Source organism: Agelaius tricolor, unplaced genomic scaffold (genome assembly GCF_023055355.1).
Source record: "Agelaius tricolor isolate 1412-34295 unplaced genomic scaffold, bAgeTri1.0.p SCAF_1, whole genome shotgun sequence".
Classification (NCBI taxonomy): Eukaryota; Metazoa; Chordata; class Aves; order Passeriformes; family Icteridae; genus Agelaius; species Agelaius tricolor.
The window spans coordinates 110,482,192-110,497,678 of NW_027269261.1; the positions used below are offsets into that span (position 1 = coordinate 110,482,192).

The 15,487-nt window shown below is 40.1% G+C and overlaps 2 protein-coding genes across 3 annotated transcripts; one reads left to right on the top strand and one right to left on the bottom strand.

Annotated features, from left to right (window-relative positions):
- Nucleotides 1–123: 123 nt before the first annotated feature.
- On the top strand, nucleotides 124–6,803 carry CENPQ (centromere protein Q). Of its 2 annotated transcripts, XM_071447348.1 has the most exons (10): nucleotides 124–223; nucleotides 330–430; nucleotides 953–1,108; nucleotides 1,389–1,446; nucleotides 1,579–1,693; nucleotides 1,849–1,917; nucleotides 2,482–2,611; nucleotides 2,831–2,950; nucleotides 3,240–3,317; nucleotides 3,897–6,803. In XM_071447348.1, exons 3-10 carry the CDS (start codon nucleotides 956–958, stop codon nucleotides 4,023–4,025), a joined length of 852 nt encoding a protein of 283 aa, XP_071303449.1. In that variant the 5' UTR covers nucleotides 124–223; nucleotides 330–430; nucleotides 953–955; the 3' UTR covers nucleotides 4,026–6,803. The 2 variants fall into 2 exon arrangements, with proteins under 2 accessions (XP_071303449.1, XP_071303453.1); XM_071447352.1 differs by lacking the exon at nucleotides 124–223 and having other exon boundaries at nucleotides 236–430; nucleotides 1,392–1,446.
- Nucleotides 6,261–15,205, bottom strand: LOC139599772 (cytochrome P450 2K6-like). The gene is made up of 9 exons (XM_071447365.1): nucleotides 14,642–15,205; nucleotides 12,919–13,081; nucleotides 11,619–11,768; nucleotides 10,367–10,527; nucleotides 9,544–9,717; nucleotides 8,811–8,952; nucleotides 7,965–8,149; nucleotides 7,737–7,878; nucleotides 6,261–6,448 (listed from the first exon to the last, which is right to left on the bottom strand). Exons 1-9 carry the CDS (start codon nucleotides 14,897–14,899, stop codon nucleotides 6,261–6,263), a joined length of 1,563 nt encoding a protein of 520 aa, XP_071303466.1. The 5' UTR covers nucleotides 14,900–15,205.
- Between the last annotated feature and the right edge of the window lie 282 nt (nucleotides 15,206–15,487).

Here is a 15,487-nt window from a genome sequence, read left to right on the forward strand (position 1 = left end):
CGCAGGAGAGGAAGGGTTTTGTGGAGTGTCGTCCATGATGCTATCCGGCAGCACCGGGGAGCGGGCATTTGGGGATGTGAGGGCGTATTGATGAGGACTACAACTCCCAGAATGCACCGCGATGGAAGAGAGGGTCCTAGGCGGCGGTGGGGAGCGATCCATGCTGGGAGTTGTAGTCCATACCTTATTTGCGGTCCGCTGCGAAAGCTGTCCCACAACATGGGTAGTTATGGAGGAGGGGACATGCAGGACTTATTTGCTTGTTTTAGGGCTTATTTAGCCGATGTGGAGTTTGTTTACCTGGCATACGGTTTATTTACCTGTTTTAGGCCTCACTAGCCCTGCCGGGCCTTATTTGTCTGCTGTCAATTTCGACACTTGCCTGGCGAGAAGTGACAAGACCTGAGTGAGGAAAGAGTGGCCTGAGGGGGTGAGTGAAAAGCTGAATAAATTTGAGTCGTGATGCTTGAGAGACGAGAAGGGTGGTGGCGTTTGTGGCTACTCCCTTCCGTGCGACAGCTTTTCCTTCTGTTTCTATGGTAAGAAAAGAAATTGTAGATTTAAACTGGATCAGAGGCCACTGTGCTTATGTGCTAAGGTAAAAAGTTCTGCTAATTGAATGACTGCGCTGAAAATTAGAAAAATGAATCACAGAATGGTTTGGGTTGGAAGAGACCTTAAAGATCTATTTCCAGCTCCCTGCCATGGGCAGAGGCATTTTCAAATGGGGATGCCTTTTTAGTGCTTCTGCATTTGGGTAAATTTACAGGATTTGGGCTCTAGCTTAGCAAATATTCAAACATTTCATCTCATTTAGGCTTATTTGGGGCTTATTGGGTTGAGCTCAATTCCCCTTTTTTTTGTTTTTTTAAAGTATGGTTTGCTCTGTATGGGTTATAATTGCTGGCTTTTAATTATGTCTTTGTTTCCTCCTGTTCCCACTGGTTTACAGATAATGAAACCCCGCCACACACCTTCCAATAAAATGGGGAAGCCAGCTGGTGGGAGATCAGCAAAAAATCCTTCTAAATCACAAAATCAACAAGGGCCTTCTAGCAAAAAAAAGGGAGCAGATGAACAAGGAAGAAAACAAGGTCAAAAAAGAGAGGTATTCATTTTATTGGAAGGGGAAGGGGAACGAGGTGTTTTTTCCCATTTTTTAAATTGGAATTTATAGAGAATAATTCATTGACTAAGAATAGTCCTCTCGAGGAAATGCCCAGTGTGAAGAGCTCTTTTGAGCAGCCTTCAATAAAGCTTTTTGGGCTTTTTTGTGCTCAAAGACTTTTGTCAGACACTGGCATAGTGAGTTCACAGGAATAGATGAATGATTGCACAGCAGAGGATGCCTCAAAATTGCCACATTTGCTGTAAATTTTTCCCTTCAGCAGGTCGCTCAGACAGGCAAAAGGGGAGTTAAGGAACTGAAAGACTCTTCCCCTGCAGGTAGGGTCCTGTTCTTTGCTGTTAAATTTGAACTATTTTACACCTTTGACTCCAGTCTGACTGAATTGAGTCACAAAGCTCTCTGTTCAGGTTTGACAAGTCATATTTCCTATTTTTCCTTTGTGATAACAGGAGAAAATGGTTCTTCAAAAAAGGTGAAGCTGTCCAGTGCTACAATAAGATCTTGGCAGCCTCTCTCAGAGAACAGTAGGCTGTTCCTGGAAAATATAGTGGAATCAGTAGTACTGTAAGTACCAAATACTCTGGTGGTTCTTCTTTATTTCCTCAAGGAACAAAGTAAAAATCATAGTATTACTTGAACTGGAAGCCAGTGTGGTTTTTGACGTGTTCTCTGTGCTTGCACACTTTGTGATGGAAATTCTGCCTGTATTTTCTTTTCAGATCTGTTTTGTCCCAACAGAGAGAGGGAAAAGATGATGTTCAGAAGCACCTCAATGTACTAAAAAACAGGTAAGAAATTATAAATTAAAAGGAAAGAGGGAGAGAAAAGATTTCTTCTACCCTGTTGTTTTGTACCATACTTTGAGGGTGAACTAAAGCTCTCCTCTGACATATATATATCTAGATATATGGAGAAAGATGTGTATCATGTTTCATACAAGCATTTCCAGTTTACTAAAATGATCATCATTTGGAAGCAGTTAAAAATCCTTCTCTTAGAACTTAATTTGAAAAGCAGAAGGGTCAGAACTGGGAAAATATTAGGAAAATATTAATTAATGCTAGTTTATAGTGAGGAGTATAGAGGCCAGTGGAATATAAACCACACAAGGCCAATGCAATAGAAAGCATGAGAATGTTGGGATTTCTTGTTCCTGGTTCTTTCCTTGGACACCTACTCCACATGATTTTGGAAAGTAATTCAAGGCAGTTTTTCTTTCCCTCTGCAGTCATTTACTTCACTGGCAGCATTTAAGTTTAAAACTATAGTGAGATTAGTTTTTCCCCAGAATTTTCTTTTTGCTTTGCAAAGAACTCCAAACAAGTCATACTTTCATTTTTCTGTAATTAAAGGGTGCTGAGAAGTTTCAAGACTTTAAATGTGCCTCCAGGGAAGCTGGCCAACCTGAAGAATATCCTGGGCCTTCAAATGGCAGAGAAACAAATGCTTGAGACAAATGAGGAGTCTTTGGTACAACTGCAGGTATGAAAAACAAGGAAGGGAAGAAATTACCTTACCACACTGCTGATCATGCCTGTGCTGTTGTGGAGGAGTGTCCAGTGTTCATCATTGTCAGCCACCTTTGCTGCAAAGCTCTGTTTCTTTTTGGATGTTTTTTTCGGTGACTCAGTGTGTTCTGTGGGAAAGATTCACCATTTCTAAAGTAAATTTTCTTCTGGTTTTGTCTTGTCTTCGTTTTAGGAAGAAATAAATGAAGCAGAGAGATCGGCAGAGCGCATTGAGGAAAATATACAGCAGCTGAAGTACAAAATCCAGGTGCTCAAAAACCAGTTAGAGGGAGATGAAAAAGATGCCAGGAAGGTATAAAATAATAAATAAATAAATATATAAAATAATTACTTGTGTACTCCTATAATCTAGAGGAATGGGCTGACTTCCAGAGCTTTTTCAAACAAGCTGTTTCTCAGGTAGTGCCATTTAAGGAAGGCCTCGTGCTTTTGGGAATGGATCTTCATAATCTTTCCAACTTCAGTTGCAGAATTAAGTTTGGTTTCAGAAGTTGGACAATGACAGACAGGTTAATTTCCTACTTGTGTTCCTGATATTTGGGGGTTTGGATTGTTTCTTCATTCTCTTCTTCTTTTTCTAGGTATTCCAGGAAAATGGCAGTGGAGCACTCCAGCTTCCAGAACTCCCCAAGTGCAGTTTGCAGGCACCCACTTTGCAGGTGAGTGTGGAATATATATTTGTCTTTTCAGAGACACTTTGGTTATGAGGAGGAAGGCAAGAGAATGTGCTTTTGTCCCTTAACCTCTGCCACAGGGGGCAATTCTGAAAATTCAGAAAATTTGAATAGATTTTCATTTTCTGTGTTATATTTTTGTGATTTTTTTTTTTCATTGAGAACTACATACTTCTGATTTAAAACCAGGACAAAACTTTAAAACCCCTCCTCATCCCTGGAAGTGTTCAAGGCCAGGTTAGATGGGCCTCTGAGCAGCCTGGGATAGTGGAACCTTGTGGGAGGCAGAGGCTTGAACAAAGTGGTCTTTAAGGTCCCTTCCAACCCAAACAATTCTGTGATCTTGTGATTTAAAACATCACCTGTCTTTTCCTAGAAACCCTCTGGCCCTAGGGAACTTGTAATTTCTGAAATATATCTATAATTGCTGGAGGGAAGACTCATTCTGTGACTTTGAATCCTTTTTTGTTTAAGCTGTAGCTGGCCTGCATGAAGATGAAATTCCTGTTGTACTTGATAAAAGCTGTTTTTTTATTTGTTGTCTATGATTCTTTCCTTCTTTAGGAGGAAATTTTGAAGGTAAAGAATCAGAAGGAACTTTTAAAGGATATGAATGCTATTCAGCAGTCAGCTGACTTGAAGAACTTGTTAACCCTTGTTGAAAAGACCTATGAGAAGGTGGATTTGCTTTGAAAAGCCAAAATATGTGGAGTCTCCATGCTGAGTTTGGATGGAATCTGCATTCTTCCTAATGGCCTTCCTGTTGTGACTGCTGCATTTCTGTTAAAACATTTTCTATTAACATTGGTATATATAAATGTGTAGATACATTTTGGGACTCAAGTGATTTAAGTCATCTGTCACGGTTTTTTGGGGTTTTTTTGACCTATGATGACTTCTAATGATATATCCTGTCATAGGGAAAAGGAGGGAAATGGATCCTGGGTTATTTGGGTGTTTTTACAGAATAAGGGAACTATTCCATCCTATTTGCACTTCTTTATCTGTGAATCACTGAAGGCTGTATCTTCTACCAAAGTAGTTTTTATTTGGGAGTTTAAACCTGAAACAGGTAGTAAAAATAAGCTTATCTAATACTCACTTGTAAATCCCCTGTTCAACTTTCTTACTATTTTTTAACAAAAAACCTCCATTGAAAAAATGTAATAATTTTTATCAAATGTACAAAATTGCTTTTACATTTTTGTCACTTAATACAAAAACCAACATCAAACAGCCTGAAATACTTTTTCAGGTAAATTACCTGCTGAAAGATAGCAGTGCTCTTTACACTGACTTGCTTCAAAACTCTTGTTCTTCTGTTTGTAAGCTGCTGCTACTCTTAATGAGACAAAAGCTAATTATCTCTCTTTTATGAGGGCTTGAAAGCCTCTCTGGAGTTATAATCATGGAACATCTCAAGTTGGAATGAGCCTGTAAGGATCTCTGAGTCCAGCTCTCTACTCCTCACAGGACTATCTAAACCATGTAGGATCAGGAAAACCAGACCAAGTACTTGCTTTATACTGAATCACAGGAAAAGGAATATAATTATTTAGAAGTATTTCTCAAATTTGTTATCACTTGGCAAGGGAAGCAGTTACTGATATAACCATTACCCCAAAATAATTTAATCCTGAGCATGGGTTAAGGATTTTCCTGCATGCCAGGAAGAGGTTAAGTAAAGATATACTCCTTTGCTTTCATTAAGGTGATTTACTGTGTGGGTTCTGAACTTCCTGCACCACATAGAGACCTTTGCCTTTGTGAAAGTTTTTTATTTTTAAAAGAAAGTGTAGAGAAGGGCAGTGAGTAGGAGTCAGATTCAGCTTCCACGCAAGGAGGTTGAAATAGTAACTGAAGAATGAGCTGCTGCATTACAGTGCTGGATAGACACAGAGGCAAGTCACAATTACTTTCATTTAATTTTTTTCCCCGACACTGGGTGATTTATGATAGGCTGGCTGTGAGTGTTGTTACTTTGGGGTTGTCATGCACACATAAACAGGGTAACATGAACCAGGGAACATAAATCCAGACATTTAGGAGGTGGTCTCAGCTCGACTTGACAGTGGATGCCCTTGGACAGAGTTGCAGAATGATCAGATGGTTGGTTTTGATGAGATTTGAGGCCTCTTCCAGAAGGTTCACTGTTGATCTGTGTGTGTGGAGCTGTGACCACAGCTGTGTGATTTGACCTGGGAGCGCCTGAAACTTCAATTTCACAAACCTTGGCTTTAAGTAGGGAAGACATTTTCCTCTGTGCGTGTATGCTTTATGTACTGAGTCTATCCATTTAAGGAATACTCAGGGAAAATCTTAAAGAATTTCTGAATTCAGGTCAGCTTGGCTTAAGGTTTTTCCTCAGAAGTGACCTACAAGTACAGAACTATGATTTCTTTGCATATGGAAATGGAGTAGGGAGAAGAGCCAAGGGAAGAAGCTGCACTGAGGCACTGGGGGACATCAGGATATCCAGTCCAGCTTCAAACCCAGCTGACTGCCAAAATCAAACAGCACTTCTGTTCTGACAGCCTCAAACTCTGAACATCCTGCATTTATCTCCTTGTACAACCTAAGCACAGCTTCATAGTCCATATGTCTTTGGGAAAAACCTGCACCTGGGAGCACTTTTTGAGATATGCTCTCAACAAACAGTGAACATGGCAGCAAGAATAGGAAAGCTGAAGGCCTGTATTATTTAGCTAAGATTAGGTGATCTAAGAGATTAATCCATGAACCATCAGTTACTTCACACTTCTGGTCCATTTCTGCCCTCCCAAAAAGTAAAAAATAAAAGAATACTACTTTGGTTTAGAAGTACTAGAAACCTTAATTGAAATATGGATTGTTTTGGTAAAAGAATTAGGAAGACAGAGGCCATGGAAAAATGATTTAAACATTTTAAAATCACAATGGATTAGAGCTCTAGGAACGTGCTACAGCACACATTTTATAGGGTTTGGGGATGACATTAAATGAAACGGCAGGGCTGAGGTCCAGGTCTGAGTTGGAAACTCCAGGTGGAGGGAGGAAGTTGAACCTCTGCAGGAGACTGGTGAAGAAGAGGAAGAGCTCCATTTTGGCAAGAGTCTCCCCAGCACAGATCCTCCGCCCTGGAACAAAGGCAAAAGGACCACAAGAGAATCAGTGAGCTGCTTCTTCAGTATTGGAAGAAAAAAAACCCTTTTATCAGCTCTTAACCTGAAAAAGGTCAGTGGAAATCCAGAACATTTGCATGTTATATCCTAGGTATGAATAAGGACCACAGATTTTAAAACTCTTGGGTACAAGTTAACAGAGAAAGAGGAATTTTGATCTTCAGAAGTATCATACCAAAGCCAGCTGCTGATAGTTTTTTATTTTCCTTTGTCTAAATGCTTACATTTGGAGAGAAATGTATGGAAATGTAGTCTGAATTCCTTAACTCCAGTTTTCAATAAAATCTGAATTTTTACTTCCTTTTCACAATTTTCTTCTACTTGGCTGAATTTTTGGATCCCAAACCAAATGGTTTAGTCTAGACTTTAGGTCTGTTAGTCAACTCATAGGCACTTTTTTATACTAAAATTTGTCAGCAAATTCCTTGAAGATTCACAAATGCTGGCCAGTGGGAATGAGAAGCAAGGTGGAGGAGATATTCTATGAATATGCAAAAGTGCTGTAAATGTAAGTTCTGTCAAATCCAGTAGCTAGTAAGCTGCCTTATTCATAGCATGATGATTCAAGGCCAGAACTAAGAAAAACCTGATCTAAAATATGATGTTAACACCCTTCTGTGACAGAAAATGGAGAGCTATTGCATGGCTGTGATATGAAATAAACTCTCCAGGGAATGCCCAGACCTGACATTCCCTGGATGTGCTTTCAGCTGGGACAGCTAAGCTTAAGTGTGGTAAAGAAGACCTGAGAAGTGGAAGTGTCAGAAGTTCTTCTAAAAAGAAAGAAAAAAAAAATTACGGTGTACTGGATGGTGAGTATGACAAGAAAAAAATCTTATTCAAAGATCATACAGAGTTGAAAAAATAGGGTTGATAAAAAAATGGAGAATGTTGTGGATATGACAGATAAATTAGCCAGAGACTGATGTATGGGAACTTTAAAAGAGCAATTACAGAGCCTGCAAAGCAGGAGAAATGCCAGAGAAGGAGCAGGCTTGGAATCTCCCATGTTTTGGCAAATGGTGCAGGTGTGTAAATTCAGGTGAATGTCACACTCTGGGGAAGCCCCTTCTTTCCTTTGATTTTACACAGAATTTGGGTTTTTTTTTGTTGTCACACTATATGAAAACTTAACCCAGTTGACATTTTTTGTGACTTTTTAAAAGGAACATGGAAAAATGAAGCAGGAATGCACAGAAGCATCTTCGCTGTGTGTTCTGTGTAAATATAAAAGAGAAAGCACCTGCTGAGAAAGGCATGAAAGCATCTCTCTTCACAAATTTCCCATTGGCATCAAGGAAGTGCTCAGGGTAGAACATGTCTGGTTTCTCCCACTGCGACTCGTCTTTCAGGACTGAGGTCAGTAAAGGGATGATGTAGGTTCCCTGCAAAAAAAGGCCAGAGGAATGAATTCCTGGACAAATTCAGAAAGAAGAAATGTTAAAAAAACCAATCCTGTAGGATCCCTCACCTTGGGGATGAAGTAGCCTTGGAGGGTGACATCTGCAGCAGTCTCATGAGGCAAATCCAGTGGCAGGATATTGGCAAACCTCTGAATTTCATGGATGACAGCATCTGTGTATGGCATCTGAGCTCGGTGCTCGATCCGCGGGGGGTTGGACCCTATAACTTGCTCTATCTCATCTTGGACCTTTTCTGAAGAAAGAATCAACTCTAAGATGCAAGGACTCATTCACCCCTGAGACACAGTGTGCTTTACTCATGTAAAGTGTGATAGATCTGGAGTACAAGCCATAAATTCTCCAAAAACCTTTTTTTCCTTTCAGAAATAATGGGAGGTGAACAGGACTACAGTGTTTGATTGATTCTTTATCAACAAGAAACCTTAAGACTTTTTTTCTTCTATCTCTTCAATCTAAAGATCCATGTTCTGCCTGAGGGTTGTCTCAAAAACCCCATTTGACTCCAAACAACCCTGTACCATCAGCTGGAATGGAGATGCCAGGCAAAGGCACTTCCATGAATCTTCTCAGGCCCCTAAAGCCTCAGTACAGTTCATTTAGCATCTGCGCAGACCTTTAGTTTATTGACAGTTTCTGAGGGAAACCTGGAATAGAATCATTGACCAACACAGGACTGCTCTTTACTCACTAATTAATGAGATTTCCCCAAGCAGAGGGCCTGGCCTGTATGAACTCTGCCCCACTGGGTCTGAACCAGAGGGCACAGAGACAGTGATTGGCTGGAAATCTCAGCTTTTTGTAACTCGGCCTATTAACAAATGTGTTGGTCCTCCAGGTTCCTGTTTGGTCACTAATTCCCTGAGTGTAACAGCATCTATCATTAAACCACTTACTCTGGATTTCAGGGTACTTTAGCATCAGCAGAAAGCCCCAGTTTAGTGTGGTGGAAATGGTCTCAACACCAGCAGTAAACAAATTGCTCACCAAGCTTAGCAAGTTGCCATTATGGAAATACCCATTGGTAGTGGATTTCTCCTGAAAAAAGTCATTGAGATAAAAGGATGAAAACTCAAAGCTTTCCACGTGAAAATGCAATTTATGTAGATAAATATTTGCTAAGATATAAATCCTATATTTTAAAAAAGTGTGAAAGGCAAGGAAGAGCTTTGGGCTTGTGCCTGGAGGAGAGTGCTGACCTATCTTTGTATTACTGGGACCATCTGCAAAGGGAGCTGCCTTCCCCATGGGGAAGGTGACCCAACCATATCAGAGACCCCAAATAAGTCCCACTAAAGCCCAGGCAGTGATTCCATTCTGTTATGTTTTATGTTTTCAAAAGAGCCAGAAGAACTGGGACAACAGAGAGAGCAGATAAAAAGAAGCAGCCTTGGTAAATATATTTATACAGTCTGAAGAAAATAAATAAGGATAAATGTTCACTGATTAAAAGAGGTTGGAATTTCAACAGCGTGAAGTATCTGTTCAACTTTACCACTTTGTCATATGTATTTTCTCAAAGACAGCTTCCCTAAAGAAATTCAGCTGTAATTGTAAGGACTAAAAGAAAATTCCAAATGTCTTCATAGAATCATAAGAGATGGAATCAACAAGAAAATACTCAGTTACCTCCTGCTGTTTAACCAGGAAGGCATCAATAAAACTTCTTTGGTCATTTTTGTCCAGGTTTTTGAGGTTCTCGACAAAAGTAACTCGTACAAAATCATGGAATTCATCTCTGTTTCGAAGGAGAGCCTTGTTAGCCCTTAGGAGGAATCCAAGGTATGGGAAGATATTGTACATCTACGAGAGTGGAAGTTGTTAGAGAGAGTTTATCAGCCAGAGCTCTGAAAACACTACAGAAACAAAGTAACAACATTTGGCCTTCCTTGCAGATACAAAGTCAAAAACTTAAGATTAATATTTTGTTTTTAGGAATGTGAAAAACTGAGTGGATGACTTGTGGTAGAAAATTCATCAAGGACCACCAAATAGAGGTAAAAATCTTTTAAAATTACTATTTTTCAGGAGTAGTGTAGGTGTCAGGCTCAGACAGCTTCAAGCTGCCACCAGGCAGATGGAAATGTTGGCCAGCAACTTTTTTTATTGTTTTGGCCTGCTCTTCCCCTAACATTTTTTTTTTCTTTTTCAAAACCTAGATAAGCATAAATCAATCCAGAGTATGGCAGCATTGCATGCAAGTATCCAAAGGTATTTTTCACTGGCTAGCACTCTTCAAACTCTATCTTAAATATTTTTTTGAGAGACTGGGGGCTTGAATGTTGACTTCATGATTCCCAAACTGTCTCTCAAGGGTTTTTTGTCCAAGAAACTGCTTTGTAAACCAATTATCTCTCAAAGTCTCAGATTTTCCTGTTTAATAGAAGAAACTGATCCCCAGTATTGCTATTGGTGTGCAGTGGAACAGCAACATAAACATGTGAATCATTACCGTGACCAAAGGTTTCCCAGCAAGCCTCATGTTTTCATTGGTCATATTTACAAGTCTCACAAATCTGGGGTCTTTGTAGTCAAATCGTTTTCCAAGCAATATTGACACAATTATATTAGCAACTGCTGCATTAATTATTTTGCTGGCATCAATGGGATTTCCTAGACAAGAAACAAGAGAATTTGTTACATTGTAATAAAGAGATGTAATTTGTAAATGCAAATTTATTATTCAATATTGTTATTTATTTGTTATGATTGATTGCTATCATTGATTATCATCCAGTGTCAGAATACCATAGCAGGACGCAAAAATGCCAGAGGAGCCAAATTCATCAAACTGATGTACAATTCATAAAAAGGTCTGAACCTGAGAATGCTCAAAAAGCCTTTGCAAAACCTTAGAGGTAGTGAGGCCCTGGCACAGGCTGCCCAGAGAAGCTGTGGCTGCCCCACTCCTGGAGCTGTTCCAGGCCAGGCTGGACAGGGCTGGGACCAGCCTGCGTAGGGGAAGGTGTCTCTGCCCATGGAAGGGGCTGGAGCTGGATGAGCTTTAAGGTCCCTTTGAACCCAAACCATTCTGTGACTCTGTGATTCCATGGGTTTGCAGAATGAACAGCCCACCTGTCGGAACCCAGGAAATTCCTCTGGCTGCCCTGGAGGACTTGAGCCCCTGCCCAGGGGGCTCAGAGACCTTGGCACAGAGCCCATGACCCCTGTGCCTTTGAACTTGACCCATGGAAAAACAATTACCAACCTTTATGTGAAGAATTACAAGTCAAGAGAATTTAAGTAGAATAATAGTTAGTTTGTCACAGGGTGAAAAATAGATTTTTGGGGTTTTTAGAATGGGGGTTCAGAAGGCAAGATGGAGGAATCTGGGCGTGTCCAGTCTTTTCCTTCTTCTTCTTGGCCTCCATCTTCTGCTGTGATGTTGGCACTTCTAGATTGGTTTAAGGTAGAAACTCACTGTCTAACATAGGCGATAGGTATGGGGAAGTTATGGTAAATAATGCACACGTAGATTTTAGTATAAAATGATAACACCACCCCGAGGGCAGCCAGTGTGCCTCAACCCGGCCTGCCAGACAGACCTCGGCAGGCCAGAGAAAGATTGTTATAGATAAGAAATAATAAACAACCTTGAGAACGAGAACAAATCCTGACTTCTTCAACAGCTGGGCTGGGAAAAAGAGACTTGTACATTGATCTCAGAGTCACTGTGAGCAGCAGAGGTTCTGAGAGCCACCCACCTTCCTGGGAGGCGATGGACTCTGCCAGGTGCCCATACTCCTCCACGATCCGATCCTCAATGGCCTTTTTGCCCATCCCAAAGTCTCGCAAGGCTGTGAGGGCAAACCTTCTCATCACCTTCCAGTTTTCACCATGGGCAAAAACAACCCCTGAGACCAAAAGAACATTTCAATGGGGCACAGGATTTTAAATAATTTTGTAAGCATAGAATGGAGCTGTTTTGTAGCAGTCACTTCTAAAACAAGTTAAACTGCATCCAGATGAGGAAAACCACGTATCTGTGCCTTAAGTATTCTTTATCCTCAACAGCAGGTTCATTACACAAGCAAAGGATAAATATTTAAGGTTTATTTGATCAATCTTAAGAAGAATATATATCCTCAAAGACACTTGTCATTGAAAGAAAGCGGACATTGCAAGCTCAAGTTCAAACTGCTGGTCACCATAGTTTGGAAGTGGAATTGAACTAAGATCTCTGATGACTGCAAGAAAAAATTAAGCAGGAAAATACATCTTAAAAGTTATGTTATGTCTTAAAATCTCCACCATCAATTTTTTTTCACTGTATTTTTTCTTCACACATTTTTTTTTTCATTTAACTGATGACCTCAGCTATGTTTTTTTTCCTAAATAAAAAAAAAAACCCAAAAAAACAGTGAAAGGTAAACTTCTATGCAATAATATGATCAAAAGATGCAGCTGTTAAAATGTTCACAGAATTATTACTGAATTTTTCCAAGGATCCTTGGAGACATAAATATGAAATTCTTATGCTAAATTAGAATGAAGTGTGGGTGTGAAATTCTTATTTTGAAACCCAGCTCATTAGAGAGTATTTTCCTTTTTAAAATAAATTCACAGTTTTCTATGTGCTACAGGCTATCTATTGTCACATTCTGAATTTAAAAGCACCATTTACCACTTAAATGATGAGCAACAGTAAAATATTAGTTTCAGAAGAGTTGTTCTATGATAAACCCAAAACCCCACAAGTTCAGAGCCGTATCATGAGAGCTAGAAATGCTTCTCTGGCAAGGATGCCCTGTTCTAGAAGGATCCTGGAAGTGTGTCACTATCCATTTTCTGTTGCTGTAGTTATGTTTAGAGTTATGGTTGTTTTGTTGCCACTGTCAGTAGTTTCAAAGTTGAATAAGCGTGCTAAAGTCAATGAAATTGCTCCCTATTTCCAATGCTTTTTGTGATCTCTGATCCAAAGTGTTGTTCCAGCTCCTGCTTTGTCTATAGGGGAAAAAAAAAAAGAGTAGGTCAAGCTGATAAGGAAGAATAAGACCAACTTACCATTTCCTTTAGTCAAATCTTCAAAGATTGGGATTTTAGGTCTCTCTGCAAATGCATCTGCTTGGTTTACAAGAGCTTCCTTCACTGTCTCATAGCCAGAAATCACTACAACTTTCCTGTGCCCCATCTGAACACTGAAGACTGGGCCATAAATTTTGGACAGCTGTCAAGAAAAGAGAACAATGATTTACAACTTCTAAAGCCTACAGAGAAAAATTCATTACCTGTTCCAGTGCTGCTTGTTTTCCAGTCCTGCCTCTGGGTTACTCGCATGGTGGATATTTTCCTGACTACAGGGAAAGGCACTTGATTTAAATGATGGGAAAGTGCCAGACATTGTGGTGGATAATGACTAAATGGAATAGTTGGGAGAAGAGTTCTATTGTGCTAAACTGAACAGGAGTATCAACAGCTGAAACCCCAAGTCAGCAAAGGATGCACTGAGTGTTCTGTCTGCTCTCAGAAACCCTTGTAAATTCAATTTTTGACTCATTTTTTCACACTTAGCTCCACGCTACTGTGTTTCTTTTGTGCACCGGCTACACCTGAACAACCTGTTCAAATGTTTGGTACCATTATTTTATTAAAAATAAATCCGTTTGTTTCTGGCCCAGGATTTAGCATTAGATATATTCAAACTTCTTATACATGATTACATGCACCATGAATCTGACTCAGAGACAATGTGGTAGTTTTTTAGCTGGTACAGGTAGATTTATTTTTATGTAACTCAGTGTTCCTGATTCTTCTGACTGCTGGAGAGGGGTTTCCTGACTGCACTCATTTTCTAGTTGGTTTGCAGAGAGAAACAGAAGGCATCTATCTAGCATCAAGATGCAAAATGTCCAGCAAGTGGTAAGCAAGTACAGCCAGCTGAAACAACAGGAGCAGACCCATATCTGAGTTGTGCTCAAGTCAGATAACCAGCATCCAGCATCAGAAAGGAATCACTGAATTACAGCAGATACATGTTGGTTCTGCTGGCCTGAACTTGCTTTTGTCAACACAATTGGGCTGTGTAGGAGAGCTACAGTGATATTCCAGATATTGCATCTAAGCAGTCTTTTGATTTGTGGGTACAACATCCATACAGGTTTGTTGGTGCAAATATTCCTTTCAAAATCATCAGCAGGGAAGATGTGTAATTTTAATGTCTAAGCAGAAAAAACTCTAAGAAAGGAGCAGGTTCATAGAACTCTTCTCACTCAAAGTCAGCAAAGCCCTGCAATAAACTAGGTAAAGAAAGCACTAGAAGAAAACTGAAAGATTTATTATTTTGGCAAAGGTTGGCCCTGAATATTAAGAGCATATAGTTATATCTTCAGCTTTTGGGGAAGATAAGAGGAAAGGGAGATGAGAACGTTGATAAATCAGTGAGGCCAAGATGCTGCAGTCACAGATCAAGGTACATCAATCAGCTGAAGGCAGAGAGGGTTACACCACATATCCAAATAATTCCTGTTGTCTTTTTCTCAAAATTACCACCAAAATAAGGTGGATACTTGCTATTAATGTGAAAGTTGTGGAAGGCTGAAACCTGGATAAAATATTACAGTAAAGAAACCATGCTACGTTCAACATTTTCTGCTCAAATAACCATCTCTGGGTCCCTGGCTAAAGGCTCATGCATGGATGCAATACATTGGATGCAACAGGAGAAACTCTCTGACATCTTGGCCTATGGGGCTTGATTGATAGGACCAACAGAAAAGAAAATGAGTACCTGTAGATAAGTCCTGTAGGGTCTCTTCAAGTCAAACAAAAGAAGGTTTCCAATTATAGGTAATGGTCTTGGACCTGGAGGAAAGTTCTGTCTTCGGTCATTGTTCCAGAAACCTGCTGTTTTCAGAATGGAGAGAAAAGCCAGGATCAACACTAAAACAGTGGAAGTGCTGCTGTTCCAGAAACCTGCTGTTTTCAAAATGGAGAGAAAAGCCAGGATGAACGCAAAACCAATGGAAGTGCTGCTGTTCCAGCCCATCTCTACTCAGCTGAGTATTTGCCACAGAAAAGACAAAATGTGGACTCTGGATCTCTGTCCTCCTGAGATTGTGCTTGAGAGGCTCTTGTGTTAGTCCATAAACCTCTTTTGTATGTTTTAATCGTGGCTGGTGACCTGTTCTCTTCCCATGTGCTTCCTAATGAATCCTCAGAAGGGTACAGGGGCATATATATGTTTGCTAACCAATGTAACTGGGTGAGTATGGGTCACTGGGCAAGTGTGAAAGTCCAAGAACAGGGATAACTTCAGGTCATCAACCTGACATTTGCTATAAAAGCCATAAATTCTGCACGCTGTCCAGGTTACTGATTAATCATGTTTTTGCCCTTAGCACAGATATCCTCGATACCCCTGAGGAATCAAAATTCCACTGCCCAGGAGTGTAGTGCAAAGAGATTAATTTTTTTTCAAGTGTGTGATGTATGAATGTGAGACACAAGCTGAGAGCAGATGTATCTGTTTTTGCAGAGTTAAGACAGTACATGTATGCTTAGTGTATGAATGTGAGACTCACAAGCTGATTCATCCCTAATGAACCTGTTTTTGCAGAGTTAAGACAGTACTCAC